Consider the following 27,940-nt stretch of genomic DNA (forward strand, 5'->3'; position numbering starts at 1 on the left):
AAATGAGGCCAGGGGCTATGGAAAGACCGTTATAAACACTCTGAGACACACTTCAGGCTATTTCCTTGGCAGAATTTGGTTAAAATTAGATGTGAACCATATCAAGAAGGAGAGATTCATGACAAGTTTTTAATACTGAATAAAAACTAGTAGGGGCTGGGAAAGCAGCTCAGTGGTACAGTGCTTGCCTCCCATGCATGAGGCCATGGGTTCGATTTCTCAGCACCACATAAGCAGAAAAAGCCAGAAGTGGCGCTGTGGCTCAAGTGGTACAGCATTTGCCTTGAGCTGAAGAGCTGAAGGACAGTGCCCAGGCCCAGAGTTCAATCCCCACGACAAAAAAAAAAAAAAAAAAAAAAAAAAAAACCCACAAAAACTAGTATAAGGTGGAAAGGAAGGTAGGAAGAAAGGAAAAGGGGGGGGGATATGGGAGAAAAAAGAATTTAATTAAGGCCGGGTGCCAGTGGCTCACACCTGTAATCCTAGCTACTCAGGAGGCTGAGATCTGAGGATCATGGTTCAAAGCCAGCAGGAAAATCCATGAGACTCATCTCCAATTAACTACCAAAAAACCAGAAGTGGCGATGTGGCTCAAGTGGTAGAGCACTCACTTTGAGCTGAAGAGCTCAGGAACAGTGTCCAGGCCCAGAGTTCCAGCCCCATGACCAGAAAAAAATATTTAATTTGAACACAGTTAGTTTCCTATGCCACTAAAAAGCATAGATACAATATGTTTAAACAAAACAACAACAAAAACTGGATTATAGGTCTGGAACTTGCAGAGATCTGAAGCAAGAAAATATATCTTTTAGTCATTAGTAGGGTTTTAACAGAAGCCCTAGGTACTCAGAAGACTGTATAGAAAAAAATTATCTGTCTGAAATCAGAATCAGAACACAATATTGGAGAACATCAAATTTTACAAGGTTAAGAAAGATAAATCTGCCAAGGAGATTAAAATGAGCAACCAGCCAGGCAGGAGGGAGCAGGATCAAGGATTAAGACATTTTCAAGGTCAAACTGTAAATGTAGCCAGGTAAAGTAGTACACACCTCTATTCCTAGCACTTGGGAGTCAGAGGCCAGAAGATGACAAGTTTGAAGCCAGCCTACAACTACTCTATCTCAGTTTAAAAACAATAACAGCAACAAACAGAGTATTGGTTAACAGAAGGCTGAGATCTAAAGATCAAGGTTCAAAGCCAGCCTGGGCAGAGAAGCTTATGAGATTCTTATCTCCGATTAACCACCAAAAGGCTGGAAGTAGAACTGTAGCTCAAGTTGTAGAGTGCTATCCTTTAGCAAAAGAAAGCTGAGATAGCACCCAGGTTAAGTCCCAGTACTGGAACAAAAAAAAAGCCTACCCCCCCAAAAAAAAATCCATAAATGTTACAAAAAAAGAGGAAGTAGGAAATATGTTAGTAAAGTACTTATGGAGTGAGGCACTAATGAGGGTTTTTGTTTTTGTTTTTTTTTGGGGGGGGTCCGGTTGTGGGGCCTGAACTCTGGGCCTGGGCGCTGTCCCTCAGCTCTTCAGCTCAAGGCTAGCACTCTTCCACTTGAGCCACAGCGCCACTTCCGGCTTTTTTTTTTCTGCTTATGTGGTGCTAAGGAATCGAACCCAGGGCCTCATGCATGCAAGGCAAGCGCTCTACCACTGAGCCACCTTCCCAGACCAATGAGGGATTTTTTTGTGTTGTACATTTGTTTTTTGCTTTTTCTAGGTTTGTTTGTTTAACTGTATAATACAGGTTGGCTATGAACTCAGGATCCTTTTAGTGCTATTATTATAAGTATGTGTTACCATGCCTGGCAAGAATAGTATATTGATGGCTTTGGAAGCAAAGTTCAGTATGATATTTGAAAACAAATTCAGTAGATATTAAGAAGTCATTCTGCAGCTAACTTTAACACTACCAGAAAATAGGAAATAGAAAAAGTAAATGGAGATTTCTGTTGCAGCTGTTATTCTAAAAGTTAGCTATATATAGGGACTGAGAAGTTGGCTCAGTGGTAGAGCGCTTGCCTTGCATGCATGAGGCCCTGGGTTCGATTCCTCAGCACCACATAAGCAATAAGAAAAAAAAGTCGGAAGTGGCGCTGTGGCTCAAGTGGTAAAGCACTAGCCTTGAGCTGAAGAGCTGAGGGATAGCGCCCAGGCCCAGAGTTCAGGCCCCATGACTGGACCCCCCCCCCCAAAAAAAAAAAACACAAAAAAAAAACCCACAAAAAAGGAAGATATATAATTAACCTAACAGGTATTGAAAGGAAAAGAGTAAGATTGTTTTTTCCTTCTACAGATTAGATTATTCATGACAGTAGAATCAGGTCTAATGGCTATTCATTAGAATACTGATTCCATCAACTATAATCGGTCACATAAAGTAAGTTACGAAGTATTGAAGCCTTTAAGTATTACCAGTAGCTCCTCAAATGTTCCTTTATAAAATCAATTTATCAATAAAGTAAACTTTTTAATTTAAAAAGTTGTATTATCTTTAAGTGGTTGTACAAACGATTTCAATTCAACAAATCAGTTTAAAATTTAATTTTTACTACCAGAATAATTCTGTAATTTTGGGCCTAAAGATAATACTTTGCCAATGAAAGTTATTCAGTTTACTCACGGAGCTTGTGTACGGGTAGTGTACTCTTTGAATTCACTATCATGAATCGTAAAATAAGGCCGGAAATCACTGAAGTATTTTAATGGAGAAATACAGCTGTGGATCAGGAAGAACATGTAAAACAAAAGACACCAAAATTAAAGGCTCTACTCCACAACTCTGACACACAAGCAAAATTTTCCCAGTGAGAAGTTTTATTTCAATAAATGATAAAGTCATCTTAGAAGACTAAAAGTACAAATGGAGTAATGTACACTAGCTCATACCTACAATCACACTTCCTCAAGCTAAAGCCATCATTGGCAAAAAGTTCACAAGATCCCTGTCTCAACCAATTTAGCTGTGGTGGTACTCACCTGTCATCCCAGATACATGAAAGCATAAATAGGATCACACGCTAAGCTGACTGGGGCATAAATGTGAGATCCTACTCAAAAAATAAATAAAACAAAAAGGATCACTGGCATGGTTCCAGTTGGCAGAGCACCTACCTAGCAAGCAAAAGGCCTTGAGTCCTAGTATCACAAAACAAAACAAAAAATACAAATGAAATTATGTAATATGGAGCATACTGAAAAATACTGGTGTGATTAGCTGGGCAGGGTGGTAATACCATCTACCTGGTAGGCTGAGGCAGGAGGATCACAAATTCAAGTCCTGCCTGGCCTACATAGCCAGTTAGAGGTTAGCCTTGGCAACTTAGTGAGACTCTGGCTCAAAATAAAAAGAGACAGGCTATATAGTTCAGTGTCAGGATACTTGCCTAGATATTCTAGGTCTTAAGTACCGGGGAAAAACAAAAAATAAACACTGGTCTTGGGGCAAAAGAATGAAATTCTGATTCCAGTATTTACTAGCTATGTGCCCATTATCAAACACTGACCATATATATATCAAGGACCAATTTCATGTAGGCAAATGAAATGTGCTTATCACTCAGAACAACAAAAACATGGTTTCACCTCATAGATCCAGAATCAATTTTATCATCCTTAAAACATATACATTATGTGCTACCTTGTGACATGGTTGTGGGAATCAATGCAATAATATATGGGGAAATGTACCACAGATGAGAAAGTGCTGCAAAAATCACCACAGGGAGTCAAATATACTTACTTAACAAGAGCCAGTACAGTCTCTGAGGACTCTGATGGGGATGGCGCCATGACCACGAGGGGCTCCCCCAATAGAACCAGCTCCCAAAGCATCTGACTATGAAAGAAAACTGGGCAGAAACACCTAGAAGGCATTTCCATAGTAGGAATACTTGGTTATTTATCCAATATTGCCTTTTAAATTCATACATAATCATAGTAAAATGTCTTGATTTAATGCTTCCTGCTATTGATTCTTGATCTGATGAACAAATTAATTTAGAACATGGAAATGCATAAAGATCTAAGCTCCTTTAACATACATAAAAATATAACAATTTGACTCTAATTTTTATAACACTGCAACATATCAGCACACAGAATAATTGACAAACGTGAATAAAAGCATATAATTTTAAGTTGTTTACTGTTTCAGAAAACTCCTCTCCTCAACTTAAAAACAGAATGAAAAAACTTTTTTTGTGATCAAGAGAGAGCTGAATCAAAGGAACAGCCTATGGATTCATTTTATAAAAATCCTTGGCCTAGCATGTTTTCTCTCATGTGTAGAAGCTAGATGTAAAACACAAACATATATACTAACATACAAAGGGTTCTATGCATATAGACATTCACTGACCATAAGGGGAAGAGTCCAAGGATTTAAGTCCTCTGAACAACTAATAAACTGTTTAACAAAATGAATTGTAGGAAGTGGCAACATTTTTGTGGGGGGAAGGGAAAGAGGAGAGGGCACATTAATGAAGGAGTAAAGGTGAGCAAATACAGTCATTATATTCAATGTATATTATGCAAACCTGAACTATGTAACTTGGGGGTAGGAGTAGGAGGTGGAAAAATAGGAGAGGATGATGGAAAGGGTGGTATTGACAACTACTCAATTATATATATATATATATATAATTTTTTTAATCCTTGGCCTGGTGAAAAGGGGAACAAGGGACCCTATTCTAACTTTATCATTATCCTAACTTTATCAGATATCTTTTAGGTCTTTGTTTTGTGTTCTCAGCTGAGTCTCCATGTAAAAATATCAATAATTGATACACATTCAAACTTTCATTCATAACAATAAACATAAAACGAAAGCCCTACCCATACAAAATCAAGTACTGTCAGAGGTAAAGCATTAGCACAATCATCAGATAGTCAATGTTAGACATAGTACTACTATCACTATGTGAGATTAGTTCTCAAGGTTTAGTTTTCTCATTATTTCTCAAGGTTTAGTTTTCTCATCTCTTGAGAAACAAGAATTAAAGCAACAGGGGCTGGGAAGGTGGCTCAGTGGTAGAGCACTTGCCTTGCATGCATGAGGCCCTGGGTTCCATTCCCTAGCACCACATAAGCAAAAAGAAAAAAAGCCGGAAGTAGTGCTGTGGCTCAAGGGGTAGAGCTCTAGTCTTGAGCTGAAGAGCTGAGGGACAGCGCCCAGGCCCAGAGTTCAGGCCCCACAACCGGACCCAAAAAAAAAAAAAAAAAAAAAAAAAATAGAATTAAAGCAACATAGCTGTCCTACTTTGAAAACAATAACATGCCATTTATATTCAGGAAAAGAGAGCCATTTATATTCATGAAAAGAGACCCATACTAGTCAAAGATGTTAGTGTTGGGGGTAACTAACTACCACAAAAACACAGACAATTAGAACAAAGCTCCTGAGTTCAATTCCAAGTACTCACATACAAACATACACACACACACACACACACACACACACAAAGTATTTTCTCCCAAGTTTTTCCATATCCTAGAACAACAAAAATTAATATCACAACGTAATAACACAGTTGACAAATGTTTTGTTTTTACCTGAAAAGATCTACCTCATGAACAGTAGGTAAAATAACAGATATGTTTGTGTCTGACTGAAAAAGAACAAAGAAAAATAATTGAGAATATTATCAAAATTTTTAGAAACTGACTTTTAAAATATGCCTATCACATAATTTTTAAACCATGCTGCCCTGTCTACTTTTTTAAGATTTTTCCAAAAGCAGCCAGAAATAGAAAATGGGTCTTTCTAATCTCCCCCAATGCAGAAGAGGAGAGAAAATAAACACAGACATTAAATATTATCAGATATGAGGTTAGTTCACAACTGCATGACATACTTAAATATCAGTTGTCCTACTGTTCTCCATTGTTATTGAATTTAGAGAACAAAGTATTAATATAGCAGATAAACCATTTCAAGTAAAAAATTCAACCCTACTGATGAACAGTTACTATTGCCTTCAGAAAAAAAAACAACAAAACTATAATTACAGAAACCTGAGTCTCCTAAAATCAGAACTCTACTAGTCTACTCCTATAAGATAAAAGGTTTTGACAAAATTAAACCAAACCATATTTACTGTCCACTTGTCCTCACAATTACATAATAAATTCTGAGTTCTACAGTATTTCTGCAATAATAAGGAAAAAAACTTAATACTAGAAACTTTGTTATCAATCTACTGAAAATTTAATGGGATAGTTCAATAATATTCAGAATTATATAATAAACCCAAGGTGCTGCATTTGCAGTATAAAACTTGCGTGATATTTATATAATAATACCACACTACCTGCTGAGTTAACTGTACTATTTGAGTTGTTCCGGGCTTGTCATGGCATGTGGGAATCCGTACCTTAAAACAGAAAGAGAAGAAATTATCTTTGGCTATAAAGGAAGTACTCAAAAGTACTCTATCCTCCTGCCAAAAGAATATATTCAGCAATGTCTAAAAAGCTATAAAAACAAAATATTTATGTTAGATTATAAAGCCAAGATTATATTTATTTTTAGTCACAGCAGAAAATAACCAAGCCAAGGTCTTCATGTCCATAAACACAGAAATCACTAACCTACTGAGAAGCAATATGCTGAAAAACAGAAAAAGGACATCAGCCTCATACTGTTTCCTGTTTATTGTTCCAGTCTTTGCTTCATTAATATACACACACCCAAACACACCCTCTCAAGCCTGCCAAACTTGTAGATGAATCCAACAAGAAACAATGAGAACTCTCATCCCAGAGATCTCATTATTATTTTTAAATAACTTCCTAAGGAAGAAAGAATATATATAAAAAAATGAGTATATCCAAACAGAGAATGCTTTTGTGGCTCATGAGTATAATCCCAGCTACTTGGGAGGTAGAGGCAAGAGGACTTGGAGTTTCAAGTCAGCCCAGGTAAAGTTAACAAGACTGTCTCAAAACAAAATGAATTTTTAAAAAAAGCTAGAGATGTGGTTCAAGTAATAGCACACTTGCCCAACATGCATGAAGCCCTGGTTCAATCTCTAGTAAGTAAGTTTAAATTCATTAATTGATTAATTAAATAATATTGTCAAAAATAAACCCAGTTTGATAAGTGAATTGTGAAACACAAAAGCATACTCATATAAAGCTTATGAGTAAAACACTGATAAAGCTTATGAGTAAAACACTGATTTCTTTTTTCTTTCTTTCTTTCTTTCTTTCTTTCTTTCTTTCTTTCTTCCTTTCTTCCTTTCTTTCTTTCTTTCTTCCTTTCTTTCTTTTTTTTTTTTTATCAGTCTTGGGCCTGAACTCTGGGCCTGGGCGCTGTCCTTCAGCTCTTCAGCTAAAGGCTAACACTCTACCACTTGAGCCACAGCACCACTTCCAGGTTTTTCTGTTTATGTGGTGCTGAAGAATCAAACCCAGGGCTTCATGCATGCAAGGCAAGCACTCTACCACTGAGCCACCTTACCAGCCCTGATTTTTTTTCATTTTTAAAAAACTTTATTTGAGGTATTTTATTATAAAAAGTTGGTACTCATAAATTTATAGGAACTTAAAATTCATCATACATTTACTTCATTTTTTTAGCTTGACCTTCTAGTAAATCTTTAGCTTCATTGATTTTTGGCTGCTATGTAAGGTGATCCTCCTTTGTCTGGGTGATTTATGAGCATAATTCGTCGATGAGCACCTCTTATCTTTCCTTTACTGGCAGTAGGGCTTACACCTAGTATTAATGCTGCTTCCCGTTTTGTCATTTGGGGTTCAAATCCACCTCTGTAATAGCCACTGCTGAAGGCAGATTTTGGTAGGCCTTGAAAAACTTGTTTTACTTGAGGCTCCATATGCTTCATGGCTTGTAAAACCTAACAGCCTGCAAATCCTGCAGCAGCAATGGTCAGCCCAACTGCTACCACTGTATTGGCCATGGCTCCGCGCGGGTCCCCTGCCTCCACCGGGAGCGTGTTTCATCCCCGCCCAGAGGCCTCGGCCTTCACCCCCCAGCCCTGATTTCTTAAAAAACAAAAACACTACTACAGAAAGCACATGTTTGTTTGTTTGTTTTCGTGCTCCTGGGGCTTGACTCAGGGGCCTGTGTAGGGTACCTGGGCTTTTTTTCTTCTCCTCTCACTTTGCCTCCTGAATCACAGCTCCACTTTCAGCTTTTGGGTGGTTAAATGGAGTTAAGAGTCTCACAGACTTTCCTACCCAGGATGACATAAACCATGATGCTCAGATCTCAGCTTCCTGAGTAGCTAGGATTACAGGTATGAGCGACCAGCACCCAGCTTCCAACATGTTCTTAAATTACATGTTGAAAAGGCCTTTTAGGATTGAGAGCCAATAGTCTTCCTAAAATTTATCTTAATTTTAACTAGATTATACCACTCATCTCAGGAGGAATTGTTAGGTCTATGGAGATGCAGAATTCTAGGAAGTAGCATCTACATTCACATGTGTTACACAGGAATGACAAAGTCTACATGAGTGTTGTGTAAAATCAGTGATTCTGTGAAGCAGGTTGAATGGTGGTATTTCTTTTTTTTTGGGGGGGGGGGTCCAGTCATAGGGCCTGAACTCTGGGCCTGGGTGCTGTCCCTCAGCTCTTCAGCTCGAGGCTAGCGCTCTACCACTTGAGCCACAGCGCCACTTCCGGCTTTTTTCTGTTTGCTTATGTGGTGCTGAGGAATCGAACCCAGGGCCTCATGCATGCAAGGCAAGCACTCTACCACTGAGCCACCTTCCCAGCCCAAATTGTGGTATTTCTATAACATATCATATCCATTACAAAAAGGAGAAAGCAGTAATACTACTAAATATTAATACAATTAAAAGCATACCCATGTATGAACTTCCGACAGTTTTCTTTAAAAAGAAGACAAATGAGAAAAAAGTTATTACCTTCAATACTACACCCATAATAGGCAGATGCAATGTTTTCCCTGGCACTGGAGCAGGCCATCGATCAACATCATTACAAGCTGAAAATGTAACAAAATTTTTTTTCTTACTATCAATAAAAATATTAAAGTATTAGAGTATTAGAAATCAGAACTCTGGAGGCTGGGAAGGTGGCTCAGTGGTAGAGTGCTTGCCTTGCATGCCTGAGGCCCTGGGTTTGATTCCTCAGCACCACATAAGCAAAAAGAAAAAAGCCGTAAGTGGCGCTGTGGCTCAAGTGGTAGAGCGCTAGCCTTGAGCTGAAGAGCTGAGGAACAGCGCCCAGGCCCACAGTTCAGGCCCTATAACCGGACCCCCCCCCAAAAAAAGAAAGAAATCAGAACTCTGTTTTCTACAAGGCAAGAGAAATATGCTTGGAAGAACAGAAAGTAAGAGAAAAGTAATTTTTTTAAGTATTTTAAACAATTTAAAAGCATTTTAAATTATAAAACATTTCTCTCTGAAATATGTATATTGTAGATGTAAATTGTTAATAATTTCTTTTTTTTTTTTTTGGGGTCCAGTCGTGGGGCCTGAACTATGGGCCTGGGCGCTGTCCCTCAGCTCTGCAGCTCAAGGCTAGCACTCTACCACCTGAGCTACAGCACCACTTCCGGCTTTTTTCTTTTTTGCTTATGTGGTGCTGAGGAATCGAACCCAGGGTCTCATTCATGCAAGGCAAGCACTCTACCACTGAGCCACCTTCCCAACCCCAAACTCTATTTTTTGTCAGTCCTTGGGCTTGAACTCTGGGCCTGAATGTTGTCCCTCAGCTCTTCAGCTCAAGGCTAGTGCTCTACCACTTGAGCTACAGCACCACTTTTAATAAATTTCTTGAAAGCAATAAACTAATAGTTCTATAAGAAATTTTCTTATTCATTTATTACTACTAGAATTGACTGCACATTACCTGGCATAGACCTCCATCAAATCTAAGGATTTCTGCTCAATGATATTCTAAAATGTCAGATTAAAGCTTAAACTTTATTATTGTTCTAATATACAGAAATTATCTATGTTATTGGAGAAGATAACAACAGATAACTGCATTTGATATTTTTAGGTAAAGATGCCAAATAGTCTTGTATGTCTACCATGGCTCCCTTAAATTCTTTTCTGGTATTTGAAAGGGTTGACTTAATTTTGCCATACATTTCCAGTAAATTTTAAAACTCCATTGAGAACACATGCATTATACAATGCTTAACTTACCTGCTTCCAAATAAGGCTCATTTTTTTCAAAATACTCTGGTGCTATCTGTTTAAGCACGGTGTGAAAAAAATGAATGTAAGGTAGTTTGCTGATCAAAACCAATGACTAGGGAAAGAAAAGAAATATTGCTTAGTTTTAATTAATTTAATTGCCTAATGATTGTAATTATGTTAACTACTCTTGTCTTTCATTAACAAGCTAAAATAAGCAATAAATATAAAATTGAGATCAAATGACTTTAAAGACAAATGGTTAAAAAGAAACACAAAATCATAGCTACAGAATGCAAACAAGTTAGGAAAGGAGGTAAGGCTCCAGTGGTAAGGGACCTGACTGACAAGCAGGAGTTCAACTCAAATTCCAATATTGCCAAAAAAGGAAAAAAACAAAAAACAAAGTAAGCAAGCTGGGCACCAGTGGCTCACACCTGTAGACATGGAGAATCATGGTTCAAAGCTGCCCCAGGCAGAAAAGTCCACAAGACTCTCCAAAATAATCAGCAAAAAGCTATCATAGTGGTATCAAGTAGTAGAGCACCACACTTGCAAGTAAGGAAGCCAAAGCAATCTCAAATGACACAAGTTTAAATCTTAGCATCAGCACCAAAAAAAGGAAAAAGTTTAACCTTATTATCACACTTTAAAAATGAGGGGCTAGGAAGGTGGCTCAGTGATAGAGTACCTCATATGCCTGAGGCCCTGGGTTCGATTCCTCAGCACCACATAAGCAGAAAAAGCCAGAAGTGGCTCTGTGGCTCAAGTGGTAGAGCGCTAGCCTTGAGCTGAAGAGCTGAGGGACAATACCCAGGCCCAGAGTTCAAGCCCCACGACCAAACAAAACAACAACAAAAAACTAACGGCATCTGCAAGCACAGATGTTACACTTCAAGAAAAAGAAATTTCTATAAATAGATCAACATCATGAATAGTTTCCATAACCTAGTCATTGCTCTCTGTATTCCAGCAATATTAGCAATTAACCATATAATGTGTTTGTATTAAGGAAAGAAAACATTGTGATTCCTTTCCCAAAATTCTATAACTGTTTGTATTATACACTTCCAACTGTCCTAACCAAACACTTAGAACTGTCATGGGGGAGGGGAGTGTTGTTTTGTTTTGTGTCCATTCCCAAAGCTTGAACTCAAGACTCTTGCACTCATTCATCTTGTCTTTGCGCTACAACATGAGCCATGCCTCTAACCCTCATAGCCATATACTTAGAAATTGTGACCATATACTTTGATTGCTTCAGATAGAGATTGTGATGTTGATTTTAAACATCATTTTCCTGAAAAACCACTTGTTACTTTTGCATCCACCATCAATTAGTAATCAGAGAAAATACTGGTTCCAAATGGGAAAAATATGTCTTGATAGCTGGGATTTAACAGAGCTGATTCATTGTTTTCCTTTTTTTTTTTTTAAGACAGTAGGGGCATGGCTTAAGTGGTAGAGATCTGCTTTGCAGCCTGAGACCTTTAAGTTCAAACCTCAGAACTGGGCAGAGGAAAGTAAGGAAGAAGTAAAACAGAGGAAGAGGTAAAATAAAGGGGGAGGGGGGGAGGGAAGGAGAGGAGAGGGAGAAAGGAGAAGAAAGAGAAAGAAGTTGCTAAGTTTGACTGAATACTCAAAAGATACTACCGGCCTTTATTTGTAACACAGTATTACAACTTATTTATTCTTTCCCTTATTCCAAAAATGTTAAAACTAAGCACTTTTACATAAACTAAGCACAACTCATTGCCAGGAGTTTAGCACAGAGGTAGCAAAAAATCATTAGTTAAAATACTCCAGGGAAAACACTTGGAAAAAAAATTATATTAAGTGAAGTAAGCCAGCCCAAAGAAATATAAGTCCCATGGTTTCCCTTATCTGCAATAACTAGTGTATGTCTAGGACAAGCAGAAAACATCAAAACCTATGTACATATGACCATGTAAGATGATGCTAAGCAAAATAAACCCCAAGATAGAGACACAAGAGGTTTTATCTTTCTTGCTGCTGTTTTTAATGTGTATATAACGTACTATGTGATTTTTTTTCTTTTGTAGTTCTTCCCCCATGGTATAACCTCTGTTTTCACTGTATTTTATTCCAGTGCCCTGCATCTTGTATGTATATTTTTCTAATTTGGAGAAGGGAAGGGATATAACAAAATGCTGAAATAAGGATACAGGCTGACCTATTGTAACAATGAGAAGTACAAGACACATGTTGAAAATGAACTTTACAACTTGGGGGGGGAGGGAGGAATTAGGGAGGGGGGAAGGAAGGGATGGTAGGGGAAAAACAAAGGAGGGGGTAACAATGCTCCATAGGAAATGTACTCATTACCTTACTCATGTAACTGTAACCCCTCTGTACAGCATCTTTACAATAAAAAATATAAAAAAATAGTCCAAGGAAATGTGTTGTAATATAAAAAGCACAGATAAAATACGACAAAAAACCCAAAGTTTAAGGATCTAACAGTTTCTATTTTATTAATCACAATGTAAATACTTTATTATAATTACCTTCTGAAAGTAGCCTCTTTTGAGAGTTTTATCTCGAACTTGCCGAAAATACACATAGCCATAAAAATAAGCAGGATCTTTCTATGAAAGAAGTGACAAAGATCACATACATACACAGACATATACATATATATCCCTTCTTTAATATTAACATCAGGTTTCTTTATACATTCAAATCAAGAGGTAAGATACACAAAACATACTAGTTATACTTTCTACTTAAAAATAACAATTATAAAGTTAGCAGATAAAAACCTGCTAACTTGCTCAAAGACAGTAATCTAAATACCAAAGTGTGATAGGTCCCCCTAGATATTGTGTGTGTGTGCGTGTGTGCGTATGTGCGTGTGTGTGTGCGCGCGCGCGCTTAAACTCAGAGGCTGGACACTGTCCCTGAGCTTTTTGCTCAAGGCTAATACTCTATCACTTGGGCCACAGATCCACTTCCAATTTTTTTGGTGGTTAGTTGTATGTAAGAATCTTACAGGGTTGGGAAGGTGGCTCAGTGGTTGAGCGCTTGCCTTGCATACATGAGGCCCTGGGTTCGATTCTTCAGCACCACATAAGCAAACAAGAAAAAAGCCGGAAGTGGCGTTGTGACTCAAGAGTGGTAGAGCGCGAGCCTTGAGCTGAAGAGCTAAGGGACAGAGCCCAGGCCCAGAGTTCAGGCCCCATGACCGGACCAAAAAAAAAAATCTTCCAGACCTTACTTCCAGTGCTGGCTTAAAAACCCTCAGATCTTGGGGGCTGGGAAGGTGGCTCAGTGGTAGAGCGCTTGCCTTGCATGCCTGAGGCCCTGGGTTTGATTCCTCAGCACCACATAAGCAAAAAGAAAAAAGCCGGAAGTGGCACTGTGGCTCAAGTGGTAGAGTGCTAGCCTTGAGCTGAAGAGCTGAGGGACAGCGCCCAGGCCCAGAGTTCAGGCCCCACGACCGGACCCAAAAAAAACAAAAAACAAAAAAAAACAAACCCTCAGATCTCAGCCTCCTAAGTAAGTGAGATTATAGACATGAGCCACTAGCCCCAGGCTTACCCCTAAAATTTAATAGGCTTCTATTCTTTACTAATATTTATACTAGTGAAATAATCGAATTCTATACTTTCCAGAATGCTATATTTGGTTTCTTTAAAATTTTGCCTATGAAGGCTGGGAAGGTGGCTCAGTGGTAGAGCGCTTGCCTTGCATGCATGAGGCCCTGGGTTCCATTCCTCAGCACCACATAAGCAAAAAAGAAAAAAACCGGAAGTGGTACTGTGGCTCAAGTAGTAGAGCACTAGCCTTGAGCTGAAGAGCTGAGGGATAGTGCCCAGGCCCAGAGTTCAGGCCCCACAAATGGACCAAAAAAAAAAAAAATTTTGCTTATGATTCTGTTTTCCAGGGTTAAAACGTCAATCTTTTTACAAAAATGAGGCATCTTAGGATAGAATTCCAAGAGAAGCAATAAACGGAGCTAAATTCCAATAAAATTTTTTTGATATTTGAGTCTTGATCTCACTATGTAATCCAGACTGGCCTTAAATTTATGATCCCCCTGCCTCCAGCCTCCTGAATATTGATTGGTATTACAAGTCTCTGCCATCATGCCCACTCTCAATCTGTGAAGTTTTTACAATCTAATGGAATAAACTGGCTTAGTTGTCTTTTAATTTTTTATTGTTATTCCTTAAATAAGCATTTAGATCATCTTCTTTAAAGAAGATAATGTAGTAGGGAAGAAAAAAGGATGCATGATACAGTTCTTTCAGGCAATTACAATGTAGGAGGGATAAGAAAAGAACAAAAATGATTATTACATAATAGGAAGGCAGGGCCCAAGAAAATAGCACAAAGAGTCATAGGAAGGTCAAACAGGAAGATTAATGACTTCATGTAATCGGCTGATTATTTTTTTGCAGGGGGAAATTCTTTTAACAGTACCTTCACATTAACTTTACAAGAATACCCTGCTTAAAATTTTATGCAGTCTGGGCATATCAAATATATGATGATATTTAAGCAGTGAAAATTGAAGCCCTACTCCCAACTACAGCATTACGAACAAAAGACTCAACAGTGAATGTTAAAAATATCTATTCTTATAATAGTAAATTGATAAAGCATATGAAGAACAATTACTACCAAAAAATTAAATGCCATATTATTGATGGAATGTTGAAAATTTACTCCAGTTCTAATTCCCTTTTAAACACTGTCGTGTGTGTGTGTGTGTGTGTGTGTGTGTGTGTGTGCACGCATGCGCGTGTGCATGCGTGCACGGTCCTGAGGCTTAAAACTCAGAGCCAAGTCAGCATTAGCACTGTCTTTTTAATATATACATATATTCAATATCAAGTAAAATTCTAACCATTAATAACATTGCAAAACTGCAAATGCAAATTGTAATAAAAACTGCAAAAATGATTGTAATAAAATGTGAAAAGTCAAAAAGGTGGAATGGCTGACAATTGACAATTACTGGATTAAGTAATGCATCATTCATCTTTAAGAAAAAAGGAAAACATGTCGGGCATTGGTGGCTCACACCTGTAATCTTAGCTACCCACAAGGCTGAGATCTGAGGACTGTGGTTCAAAGCCAGCCTGGGCAGGAAAATCCATGAGACCCTTATCTCCAATTAACCACCAGAAAACTGCAAGTAAAGCGGTGTCTCAAAGCTGTGTCTCCTTGAGCACAAAAGCTCAGGGACAGCGCCCAGGCCCTGAGTTCAAGCTCCATTACCACCACCATCACCACCAACAAAAAATGGAAAACAAACAGGCCCCACTGGCTCAGCCTATATTCCTAACTACTTAGGAGAGTCATATCTGAAAATGTTGTTTCAAAGCCAGCCAGGGCAGCAAAGTATGTGAGACTCTAATCTCCCATTAACAATCCAAAAAGCCAGAAGTAGCACAAAAATTCAGGGATGATTCTCAGGCCCGCGTGCAAGCTCCATTAGCACACCAAAAAAAAGAAAAGAAAGAAAAAAGAAAAAAAAATGCAGTAGTATCCTTTTCATGATAAAAGGATATCAAAAATTCAATTAGGATAAAATGATATCTTTTTATTTCACTTGTTTTATTAAAAAGTGGAGACACCAATATGTATATATAAGAATATTTCCTTTTACATGCTGTAACCAACTGAGGTGGCTAAAGAGTTTGTGAATTACAGGTTTATATTCTAACACTTTGTTATTGTGGCAATAGATTAATTTGCAGCTAAAGGAAGTTTCTTATGCATATATTCTGGTTAGGGGAATAAAGGGAAAGTTCAGAAAGGAATATGTTTTATGCTGGACACTGGACCATATACCATTACCAGCCATTTACCCTCACCTTTCTTCAGCATGCTATAGTTATTCACCTGGACATCTGAAGAACTTGTTGCTGTCACTGCTAGTTGTTGTTGCATTGTTAAAAAAAAGTATGTTTTTTTAATGAACCTTCTACAATATCTGAAGAAGCAATAAACGAAGGGATATAAAACCAATGTGATCATCAATAAGAAACACAGCAACAATGACTTAACCGTATAAATGTAGAGGTATCTATAAAATATGGGCCTAATAAATTTTTTAGATTGACAATGATTTATTAAATATGTTTTCTCAATAGTACTGACAGTTTCATCTTCTGTATAATCAAGTCAGTTGATTTTGTTTTTCTGTGTGTGTTACCAGTCCTGGGGCTTGAACTCTGGACCTGGGCACTGACTCTGAGCATTTGTGCTCAAGGCTAGCACTCTACCACTTGAGCCACAGCTCCATTTCCAGCTTTTTTGGTAGTTAGGTGGAAATGAGTCTCACAGACTTTCCTACCCAGGTTAGCAATTCTTAGATCTCAGCCTCCTGAGTAGCTAGGATTATAGGCATGAGCCACTGGCACCTAGCTAAGTCAGCTGATTTTTAATTGGGCATTGAAAGGTGGATATTATTTAAACAAAGATAAAAGTATCCAGGTCTAGAGAGTCAGGAATTTGAACGAAAATACAGAGAAAGAAAAATACAAAGCTATCTCAAGAAATAGCACATAGTTCCATTTAGCAAAAATATAGCACATGTATAGAAGAGATAAGGGTAAAAATTGGAACTGTAAAGGCTCTATTTCAAAATAGCCAAAAATTGAGGAGAAGCAAACAGTACTATCATTAGCTCTTCTTAGTCAGCAATTAGCAATCATTTTAGATTATACTTATTTTTAGAATACATATGTATACTTAAGCTGGCAACACTCTATAACATAAAGTATGCTGGGGGGGGGGAGGTGGGAGGTCCCTGGGAAAATTTTTTGTCCTATCTCTCAGTTCCCTCACCTGCAATAGAAACTCTCTCATCAGAGACAGTAGGGAGGATTAATGAAATAATATGCTTATTAGATACAGGGCCAAACGCCTAAAAAGCCCTACTATTATCATCAGCTAGAAGACCATGTTAATTGTAATATAGTAAGGTAAAAGCTCTAAGAAATATTTCCAAGGTCACATCTTTATTGAGATAAGTTCCTGCCATTGGTGGAACCAGGGAAGTCAATTGCAAAAGCTGATTACAGGCAAACAATGTCAAATTCATACTGGATGTGCAGACAGGACATTCAGATGGAATGTTCCTCATGTCGTCACAGATATAAGCACAGAATAGCAAAAAGAGAGACAGATTATAAAATCATTTGAATTACTGAAAGATTTTAATAAACTGTAAATGGAAATTAAATTCATGTATAAAGGACTATCACAGGGAATATTACTCCAACTATAAATGATATTTACTATGTAGTGCTTCCCCACCCTCACATCTAAACACAGAATTAATTTTTTCCACCTGAGACTGGGATTTGAACTGGCTATCTGATGCTTTATCATTGGTAGGTGCTCTACCACCTGAGCCATGACTCCAACCCCTAAACACAGAATTACAAGCAAAAGAAAATTACCTCAGCATTCTTAATCCATTCCTATAATTCACAATGACATTAAAATGTGTTTCAATGGGCTGGGAAGGTGGGTCAGTGGTAGAGTGGTTGCCTTGCATGCATGAGGCCCTGGGTTTGATTCCTCAGCACCACATAAGCAAAAAGAAAAAAGCCGGAAGTGGTGCTGTGGCTCAAGTGGTAGAACCTAGCCTTGAGCTGAAGAGCTGAGGGACAGTGCCCAGGCCCAGAGTTCAGGGCCCACGACTGGACCCCCCCCCCCCAAAAAAAATAAAATGTGTTAAGAGCTGAACATGGTGGTGCATGTCTGTAATTCTGGCTATCTAATACATGGGTACAGGAGGACCAACAAACAGTTCAAGACCAGACCTGGCAAAGTTAATGAGATCCTATCTCAAAAACAAAAGACAAAGAGCTAGTCATGAGGCTCAAGCGGTAGAGCACATACGTGAGGCCTTAGCTTTAATCCATGTACCCCTCCAAAATAAAGTTCACCAAGTCATTTTATGGTCTGTTTCACTGATATGCTCAATCCTTATCAGACTTCCAGAAGAAATGCAGCTATACAATGAAGTTACAGACTAAAAAGCAAAATACTTCCAAATGATATGAGAGGTAACTGAATACATGAGTTCTAAAGTAGTATGTTCTAATGTTTCTTCTCACATGGACATTTTTCTATGACTACTTTTCCAACCTTTAAGTAAACTGGTAAGTCTTTGTCAAATTGATCGAGGAGACAATGCAGTGACACTCTCCTTCCAGAAGACTGTCGAAATCTAAAACAAAATTGGGTATCTCCAAGACAACCTAACAAAAACGAAAAGGAAAGAAAGTAAGGATAACTTAGTTCAATGTTTATTTTTCCAGTTCCATCAATTTTAGAGCTTAAGGAAGCTTACAAATCATTTCCACCCATTTGCTCATGACTTACAGTAGAAAAAAGAGAACCTAAAAGTCCAAGTATCTTGCTCAAAGACATCTTTGATGGTCACAAAGTTATAAGTGAGACAGCTAACTCTTAAATCTCTACACTAGTTTTCCTACTTCATTTCCTCCAAGTTAAATAAGCAAAAGAAGCCAAACACAAAAGTGGAACACATTGTTCAAGTCTACATATATAGAATTTTTTTGTTGTTGTTGGTCGTGGGGCTTGAACGCTGGGCTTGGGGGCCATCCCTCAGCTCTTCAGCTCAAAGCAAGCACTCTACCGCTTGAGCCACAGCGTCACTTCCAGGTTTCTAGTGTTTATTGGAGATATGAGTCTCATGGACTTTCCTGCCTGGGCTGGCTTTGAACCGTGATCCTCAGATCACTTTAGAAAACCTCTTAAAATTTAAGCCTGACATTAGTAATCCTAATTAGTAATCCTAGCTACTCAGAAGGCTGAGATTCAGAGGATCTCAGTTAAAAGCTAACTAGAATAGAAAAAAACATCCACGTATTCCAGTTCCAAATCACGACCAAAAAGATAGGCCTGGGACATGGCTCAAGTTATAGAGTACTAGCCAAACAAGCAAGACAAGCAACTTCAAGGCCCTGAGTTCAAACCCCATCAAAAATAAAAAGTAAAACCTAAGTAAACTGTCAGATAATAATTCTTTTAAGGGGCTGCGAAGGTGGCTCAGTGGTAGAGCGCTTGCCTTGCATGCATGAGGCCCTGGGTTTGATTCCTCAGCACCACACAAGAAGAAAAAGCCGGAAGTGGCTCTGTGGCTCAAGGGATAGAGTGCTAGCCTTGAGCTGAAGAGCTGAGGGACAAGGCCCAGGCCCAGAGTTCAAGCCCCAGGACTGACAAAAAAAAAAAAAAAAGTATTTTAAAACCATTAGTATTCTAAAAATTATTCTATTAAAAAAACACATGAAGTAACTTGTCACTTAAATTTTCCAAGTCATTATATTTATAATTAATAAATGTGAAATATGCTCAATATTTTATTATTACTTTTACATACATAGCTATCTAACATTCTGGAAGGGAAAACAAACTTGATAACATGTTTAAATTTTGTATGTATTTTAATTTTTATTGTTATTGTTATTATAAAGGTGATACACAAAGGGGTTACAGTTTCATAAGTCAGGTAAAGAGTACACTTCTTTTTGGACAATGTCACCCCTTCTTTTACTCTCTCTCTCTGCTGATTCCTTCCAGTCCCAATTACAAGATGCATAGCTCACTTTCAACATGATGTCTATGAGTACCACCACTGCATTTGTTCACTTTTTAAAATATATTTTTGTTACCTTTAAGTAGTTGTACATAGGAGCTGTCACTCAAGAAAGCAATCTATGAATACAAAGCATCTTGAACAATGTCATTCCTTTGAACATTTGCACCCATCCTTCCAACATAGTCCCAATATGTTTAATTTTTTTAAAGCAAACCAGCAAGTACATCTACAAACACTAATATTACTTTGCTGGAGGAGAAAAAAAATTAAATATGGCTAGAAGTCTTTAATTCCCATTTCCTGCATGGGAGACAGAACAAGTTTCTCAAGTTTTTACTTCTTCCTATACTTTAACCCTGTTATAGTAAATGTTGCCTAAACTGTCAAGAGAAGAGTCAAGTATGTCTCAACTCAGTTTCTTTTTGCTGATATCTGAGACATATTCTCACTAAGTAGCCCAGGTATCCTTGAACCATAAGTCAAAAAAGACACAAGAACAACAAAAAAAATTCACTGAAATATACATTTATATGGATAAAATGCATTTTATATAAATTGTATCTTAAGCTGTTTTTTAAATGTCACTTTGAGGTCAACTGAAACAGAAATAGAAACTTCTTTTCTTCATTCAAAACTCGTCAGCATTGTACTCATATGGAATTGTAACCTCTTCATACAACTACTTAATAAAAATAATAATAAAAAAAAAGTGAAGTACTGTGGCTCATGTCTGTAATCCTAGCTACTGTCCTTTAACCTCCACAAAGACTCTGTCATCAGAGTGACGAGGTGGAATTGCTGAGAAACAGTACTTTAGAACAGAGCATCTCAAAGTACAGTCTCTGCACTGGTTTCAGTTTACAAACTCAACTCTGACCAAATAAATACACAAATTCAGAGTACACATTTAAAAGCTTTTTTGGAGGTAATGGGGTGTTGGTCCTGGGGCCTAGGTGTTATTACTCAATGTTTTGTTTACTGCTCAAAACTAACACTCTACCACTTGAACCACAACTCCAATTCAGCTTTTTGGTGTGTAACTGGAGATAAGTTACTCACAGACTTTCCTGCCCCAGCTAACTTTGCACTGCAATCCTCCCAGCAACATTTAAAAACTTTATAAACAACTTGATATTACTAGAATTAATTTAGACTTGTATTTTACATTTTCTGGGTTCTATTTCATTTTTCTAATCATTCATCTAAGTTGCATTTTACAAAAGTGCTGGGTGCCAGTGGCTCACATCTATCATCCTAGCTACTCAGGAGGCCGAGAGCTGAAGATCGTGGTTCAAAGCCAGGCTGGGCAGGAAAGACTATGAGACTCTTATCTTTAATTAACCACCAAAAAAAAGCCAGAAGTGGAGCTATAGCTCAAGTAGTAGAGCACTAGCCTTGAGCAAAAAAGCTAAGGAACGCTTGAAAAAAAAAAAAAAAAAAGCTAAGGAACAACGGCCAAGCCCTGAGTTAAAGTTCCAGAACCAGCACAAAAAGAAAAAAAAAAAAAGGTAAATCTATGACATACAGGACATTTAACAAACAAAATAACCCAAAGTGGTCTTTTAATAGATAGTGCAAGCTTTGTAAAGTACATAACCATATTCCACAAAAAAGCTAAGGAACGCTTGAAAAAAAAAAAAAAAAGCTAAGGAACAAACGGCCAAGCCCTGAGTTAAAGTTCCAGAACCAGCACAAAAAGAAAAAAAAAAGGTAAATCTATGACATACAGGACATTTAACAAACAAAATAACCCAAAGTGGCCTTTTAATAGATAGTGCAAGCTTTGTAAAGTACATAACCATATTCCTATTTCCAGAGAAGAAATATTTAGAGGTCAATATTGTCTAAATGTCAAATCCACTTAGAACAAGAACTGATGTTTTTGCTCAGATTCAGCACTGTACCATGGTTTCTCTACTAATGTTAAGTTTTCTCTCTGGCCTTACATTTGCCAGATGGTACTCTACCACTTGAGTCACACCTGAGCCCTTTTTGCTTTCCTTATTTTTTGAAGAGGGTCTCATATTTATGTCCAACGTGGTCTGGACAGCTATCATATACTTGTAGCTGGGATGAAAGGCTACATACCACCACACCCAGGGTTTTACTGGTTGACATGGAATCTCATGAACATTTGTCCTGTCTAGCCTCCAACTCTAATTCTTCCAATCTTCACTTTCTGAGTAGCTAGGATTACAAGTGTCAGCCATTATACCCAGCTTGGACATGTTTAAAATACAGTGGTTACTGTCTGTGGGTATCCAACATAATAAAAGCATCAGGAACATTTAAATCCAGATGAAAATGGTAAATAATGAATAAAAAAAAGTTTGTAATGACAAATATGCATAAGAAGGAAAGCAGGGCTGGGAAGATGGCTCAGGGGTAGAGTGCTTGCCTTGCATGCCTGAGGCCCTGGGTTCGAGTCCTCAGCACCACATAAGCAAAAATGAAAAAAGCCGGAAGTTGCGCTGTGGCTCAAGTGGTAGAGCGTTAGCCTTGAGCTGAAGAGCTGAGGAACAGCGCCCAGGCCCAGAGTTCAGGCCCCATGACCGGACCCCCCCCCAAAAAAAAAAAAGAAGGAAAGCACATTTTAATCTTAGACTGAGAAAGATAAAAATCACTGGAATGGATTAAGAAATTAAAACCTAAAAACAAACCAAAGTGTTTTCTAAAGTCATAAGGATCTAAAGTGTGTGGAAGAGGGGGTTGTGGGATTGGCAACCATTCCACTGGGAATTCTAAAACCATCTTCTTTCATTTGTATAGCTTTCACACAGCCCAAAATGTTGTTTTATTTTTTCTCATGTGTATCATGGAAACAGAACTCTGATTTATGACCCTTTCTTAAAGTGCTCTATAGTGCTTGGAATTCTAAAACCATCTTCTTTCATTTGTATAGCTTTCACACAGCCCAAAAAGTTGTTTTATTTTTTCTCATGTGTATCATGGAAACAGAACTCTGATTTATGACCCTTTCTTAAAGTGCTCTATAGTGCTTTGATTTCTTTCCACAACAATAAAAGTTATTATTTGAGGAAAAGTTAAATCTCTCCAAGTTGGCACAGTAATTTCAATGACCATTTAATGGCAGTGAAGAGAAGCAAACTGTTTGAATACTCACAACTTGTATCTATGATCTCAGACATATACAGAACATAGTCTCTTGTTTTCAGATTAACATTCATCTGTTAGGATGCGAAGGTGCCTGCTTTCAAGGTCTCTTGTCAATTTTACATATAAGTACCAATCTTTTTCAACCAACATTATGGGTTAAATGTGCCATACTTGAAATGATGTGCAATTTATTTTTTAAAAACACACTAAAATAACATCTGTGGGCCATTCATATCTCTAAACCATTGGAATTTTTTATTTACATAGATTTATACATCCAAAAAAGACAAACTATAAAGCTATGTGTTCAAAAGGCTATTAAAACACCACATAAGCAGCTGGGACTGTGGCTTAGTGGTTCAGTGCTTGCCTAGCATGCAGAAAGCCCTGGGTTAGATTCCTCAGTACCACATAAACAGAAAATGCTGGAAGAAGTGCCATGGCTCAAATGGTAGAGTGCTAACCTTGAACAAAAGAGACAGGGCCCAGGCCCTGAGTTCAAGCCTCAGGTCTGGCAAAACAAAACAAAACAAAAATTCATTTCTAAACCTCGATACTTGACATGGGACAATTTCTTCTTCTACACTCAGGTTCAGTAGCTAAGCTCTGTGTATTAAATTGACAAAAAAAAATTTAATTAAAAAAAAACTGTTCACATGCATATGATGGTTTCAGGAACAAAAAAGAACTCTCCTTAAGTAATTATACCTGGGATAAACTGGTAAATTGTTAAAATGTTAATTTTATCAAGGAGGATAACAGAGAAATGAACAGACATTGTACTCATAGGGGAATGGAATTATGGGAGGGTAAATATATATATATATGTATAGAGAGAGAGAGAGAAAACTAATGGAAGATAAAAGTCATTTTAGAAAGGTTTATGCAGACTTAATGCCATGTGCATTAACATTAAGAATCTTTAATGATTCAGAATACTTCTCTTCTACCTACTCAAGGTGGGAAGACACTTTCAAAAGGAGAAATTTGGGTCCTTTTGGTTGCCCTCAAGTTAAAATGATGATTAGGCCTAAGAGATATATAGGGAGGCAGGCATTTTTTTAACCTCTGATGCTCATGTAGACATGAAAAAGACAAAGTCAAGGTAGCCAGCTATGGTCTAAAAAGGAACATGCTGTACAACCTATTGAGAGTATAATCATTGTCAGTTCACCCTGCAATCCATATAACTCAGCTTACCTTGAGTTCTAGAAATTAAATCCAGAAATGAAACAAGAATAGAGCCTAGATCTCTCTGCCAGTATTTCATTAGTAGCAAAAAAAAAAAAGCCTAAAAAGATTCTAATCATTATATGTCAGATCTACTGCACTCTCAAAGGTAATATATGATTTTACTTTTTTTCCCACATATTTCACCTCCAAATGTATGGGAAAAAATTCTGAAAGATTTATACAGAATGGAGAAAAAGCCTGAAAGAAAACAAAGTAGAGCATTGAGTGTTCCAAGTCAGATTACTGAAAAAACGGACAGGACATTAGAAGTAACCACAAAAGGAAAAAAGACGGGAGTGATTCTACTTTTTAGGGTTCTAATTGTGTGCAGATTGAGAAAATCTGGTCATTCTAAGCCTAAAAAACTATTTTGTTTCATTTATTTGTTTGGGGGGAGGTTGTTTGTTTTTATTCTGAAAATACCGTACAGAGGGGTTACAATTACATGGGCAAGATAATGAGTACATTTCTTATCAAGCATTGTTGCCTCCTCCTTTGTTTCACCTTCCCATCCCTTCCCATCTCCCCGCTTCTCCCAAACCCCCAACCCCTCCAAAGTTGTAAAGTTAGTTTTTCGACATAACAACTTGTACATCGTACATCTCGTTGTTGCAATGGGTCCATCTGTATCCCTATTTAAACGATTTGTTTTTTCCCTTCCCCTCCACAAATTATACCAACATCAAATATAGTGAAAGCAGGGGTTATACCGTGGGGGTGTTTGTTGTTTTTTGTTCCAGGACCAGGGCTTGAATTTAGGACCTTGAAGTCTTGCTCAGCTTTTTCAATCACTACCACTTTGGTCAGCCATGGGGCTTGAACTCTGGGCCTGGGCACTGTCCCTCAGCTCTTCAGCTCAAGGCTAGCGCTCTACCACTTGAGCCACAGCGCCACTTCCGGCTTTTTCTGCTTATGTGCTGAGGAATCGAACCCAGGGCCTCATGCATGCAAGGCAAGCACTCTACCACTGAGCCACCTTCCCAGCCCTCCAGTTCTTAAATCTATAGATGTTGCAGGTTTTCTGTCTTCTCCCTATTCCTTTTTTTTTTTTTTTTTGCCAATCCTGAGGCTTGAATTCTGAATCTGGGTGCTGTCCCTGAGCTCCTTTTGCTCAGAGCTAGCACACCACCACTTGAGCCATAGCACCACTCTGGCTTTTCTGTGATTTAATTGGAGGTAGTCTCACCGACATTCCTGGTTGGGCTGGCTTTGGACCATAATCCTCAGATCTCAACCTCCTGAGTAGTTAGGATTACAGGCGTGAGCCACCAGTGCCCAATGCTCTTTGATGTTTTACTCATTACCTTGTAACAGTTACTTTAAGAGCTGAACCAGGTGACTTTGTCCAAAAAAGAAATGTATTCATTATCTGACTTCTAAAATAGGAAACCCTCTGTACAACACTTTAATAATAACAATAAAGTATATTTTTTAAAAAAAAGTGTTGAACCAACTAAAATCAACAACAATATGACTAGACTACATTGAACTATCACAATCACTGGTTTGTTGGGCTGAAATTGAGTTTGTGTTCTAATATGCTATCTCAACTAATTTTCGTGGGGCCTGAACTCTGGGCCTGGATGCTGTCCCTCAGTTCTTCAGCTCAAGGCTAGCGCTCTACCACTTGAGCCACAGCGCCACTGCCGGCTTTTTTCTTTTTTGTTTATGTGGTGCTGAGGAATCAAACCCAGGGCCTCATGTATGCAAGGCAAGCACTCTACCACTGAGCCACCTTCCCAGCCCTCAACTAATTTTCACGTAATGAAAACAACCATCATTCTTTTTTTTTTTTTTTGGGTCCAGTCGTGAGGCCTGAACTCTGGGCCTGGGCACTGTCCCTCAGCTCTTCAGCTCAAGGCTAGTGCTCTACCACTTGAGCCACAGCACCACTTCCGGCTTTTTTCTTTTTGCTTATGTGGTGCTGAGGAATCGAACCCAGGGCCTCGAGCATGCAAGGCAAGCGCTCTACCACTGAGCCACCTTCCCAGCCCCACAACCATCATTCTTAAGATAAATTTCAAGAGAAACAACACATGAAAAATATTTACCTGAATTTGAATCTGGAAAAGACAGATAGCAAATGTTGGTTTTCTGAAAAAGAAAACAAAAGTTTTTTTTTGTTTTTTTGTTTTTTTTTATGTCTGGTCATGGGGCCTGAACTCTGGGCCTGGGCGCTGTCCCTCAGCTCTTCAGCTTAAGGCTAGCGCTCTACCACTTGAGCCACAGGGCCACTTCCGGCTTTTTTCTTTTTTGCTTATGTGGTGCTGAGGAATCGAACCCAGGGCCTCATGCATGCAAGGCAAGCACTCTACCACTGAGCCACCTTCCCAGCCCCAAGAAAACAAAAGTTATTTAAGCTGACATACAAAACACATGCCAAACAGAAATTTAACAACAGAATACACATAGCAACATTTTTACTTACTTCTTTATCAGTAAGTTTGGAATGTTGAGGGTAAATTACCTGTAAGAAAAGAGATAAATTAGGTTAGACATGAACATTAGTGAGTACTGCTAAAATTCTAACTAGCTATGATCAATAGAAATACTTCACAGCCAGGCCGGGCACTGGTAGCTCACGCCTGTAATCCTAGCTACTCAGGAGGCTGAGATCTGAGGATCGTGGTTCAAAGCCAGCCCGGGGAAGGAGAGACCGTAAGACTCCTATCTCCAATAAACCACCAGGAAACCAGAAGTGGTGCTGTAGCTCAAGTGTTAGAGCGCTCACCTTGAGCTGAAGAGCTAAGGGACAGCACCCAGGCCCAGAGTTCAAGCCTCAAGGCTGACAAAAAAAAAAGAAAAAAAGAAAAGAAATACTTCACAGCCAGGTACAGTGGCATGCACTTGTAATCCCAACTACTCAGAAGGTTGAGGCAGAAGGATCCCTTAAGCCTAGGAAAATCTAACGTATCAGTTTGTCTCTACTTCAAGAAATAATAATTTCAATTGATTCTAAGAAGTAATAAATATCAATAATTACTAAGAGAAAAATGAAGATTGATTCCAGTGGTTCATGCCTGTAATCCTAGCTACTTAGGAAGCTGAGATCCAAGGGATCACAATTCAAAATCAGCCAGAACAGTAAAGTTCAAGAGACTCTATGTCCAAAATAATCAGCAAAAATGCTTGTCTGGGGACAAGGCTCAAGTGGTTGAAAGTCAACTGAGCAAGCAGGAAACCCTGAGTTCAAACCCTGGCACCAGCAAGAAGAAAGGGGACAGCAGGGGAGTAGAATTAAAATGAGAAAGAATTCATTGTAGTTTTTATGTTCCACCATAAAGCCTATTATAATTTCTTCCCATTCTTTTACATCTGTGGTGGAGAACATAAAGCTGGAAAGTTATATAAGGTCCTGGAAATCATTTGTTATGCGATGTGGCTGCCTGAAGCCCATCTGCCAGTATTCATAATTTTGTATGGCCCACAAATAATGTTATAAATATAGAAATGATCCTTGGTTCCCCACTCCTGTTTAACTAATGATTGTGTATTTTTTTTCCTAGGCAGTTTAGCTTCTTTTCTTTCTTTCTTTCTTTTTATTTTGCTGGTCGTGGGGCCTGAACAATGGGCAAGGGCACTGTCCCTCAGCTCTTCAGCTCAAGGCTAAAGCTCTCCCAGTTAAGCCACAGCACCACTTCCGGCTTTTTCTGCTTATGTGGTGCTGAGGAATCGAACCCAGGGCCTCATGTTTGTAAGGCAAGCATTCTACCACTGAGCCACCTTCCCATCCCCTTTCTTAGGTTATTTTCCTAGACAACATAACACCTTCTAAGGGAAACAGCTGCTTCCAAGCCACTGTAAAAGAAGCAGGACTAGGCTAAAGCAGCTATTGTCCAA

The 27,940-nt window shown here is 38.4% G+C and overlaps 1 protein-coding gene and 1 pseudogene across 1 annotated transcript in view; both read right to left on the reverse strand.

Moving 5' to 3' along the window:
- Dennd6a (DENN domain containing 6A) overlaps nt 1–27,940 on the reverse strand; it is a 57,532-nt gene that overhangs the window by 21,811 nt on the left and 7,781 nt on the right. The window contains exons 2-11 of the mRNA XM_070018744.1: nt 26,529–26,567; nt 26,152–26,194; nt 18,274–18,386; nt 12,669–12,749; nt 10,150–10,255; nt 8,899–8,978; nt 6,315–6,377; nt 5,557–5,612; nt 3,746–3,868; nt 2,627–2,722 (exon numbers count right to left, since the gene is read on the reverse strand). Coding sequence (XP_069874845.1) covers nt 2,627–2,722; nt 3,746–3,868; nt 5,557–5,612; nt 6,315–6,377; nt 8,899–8,978; nt 10,150–10,255; nt 12,669–12,749; nt 18,274–18,386; nt 26,152–26,194; nt 26,529–26,567 — 800 coding nt within the window. The remainder of the gene's footprint in view (nt 1–2,626; nt 2,723–3,745; nt 3,869–5,556; nt 5,613–6,314; nt 6,378–8,898; nt 8,979–10,149; nt 10,256–12,668; nt 12,750–18,273; nt 18,387–26,151; nt 26,195–26,528; nt 26,568–27,940) is intronic.
- LOC138824535 (mitochondrial import inner membrane translocase subunit TIM14 pseudogene) lies at nt 7,497–8,274 on the reverse strand (annotated as a pseudogene).

Source organism: Dipodomys merriami, unplaced genomic scaffold (genome assembly GCF_024711535.1).
Source record: "Dipodomys merriami isolate MVZ:Mamm:240054 unplaced genomic scaffold, mDipMer1.0.p SCAF_13, whole genome shotgun sequence".
Taxonomy (NCBI): Eukaryota; Metazoa; Chordata; class Mammalia; order Rodentia; family Heteromyidae; genus Dipodomys; species Dipodomys merriami.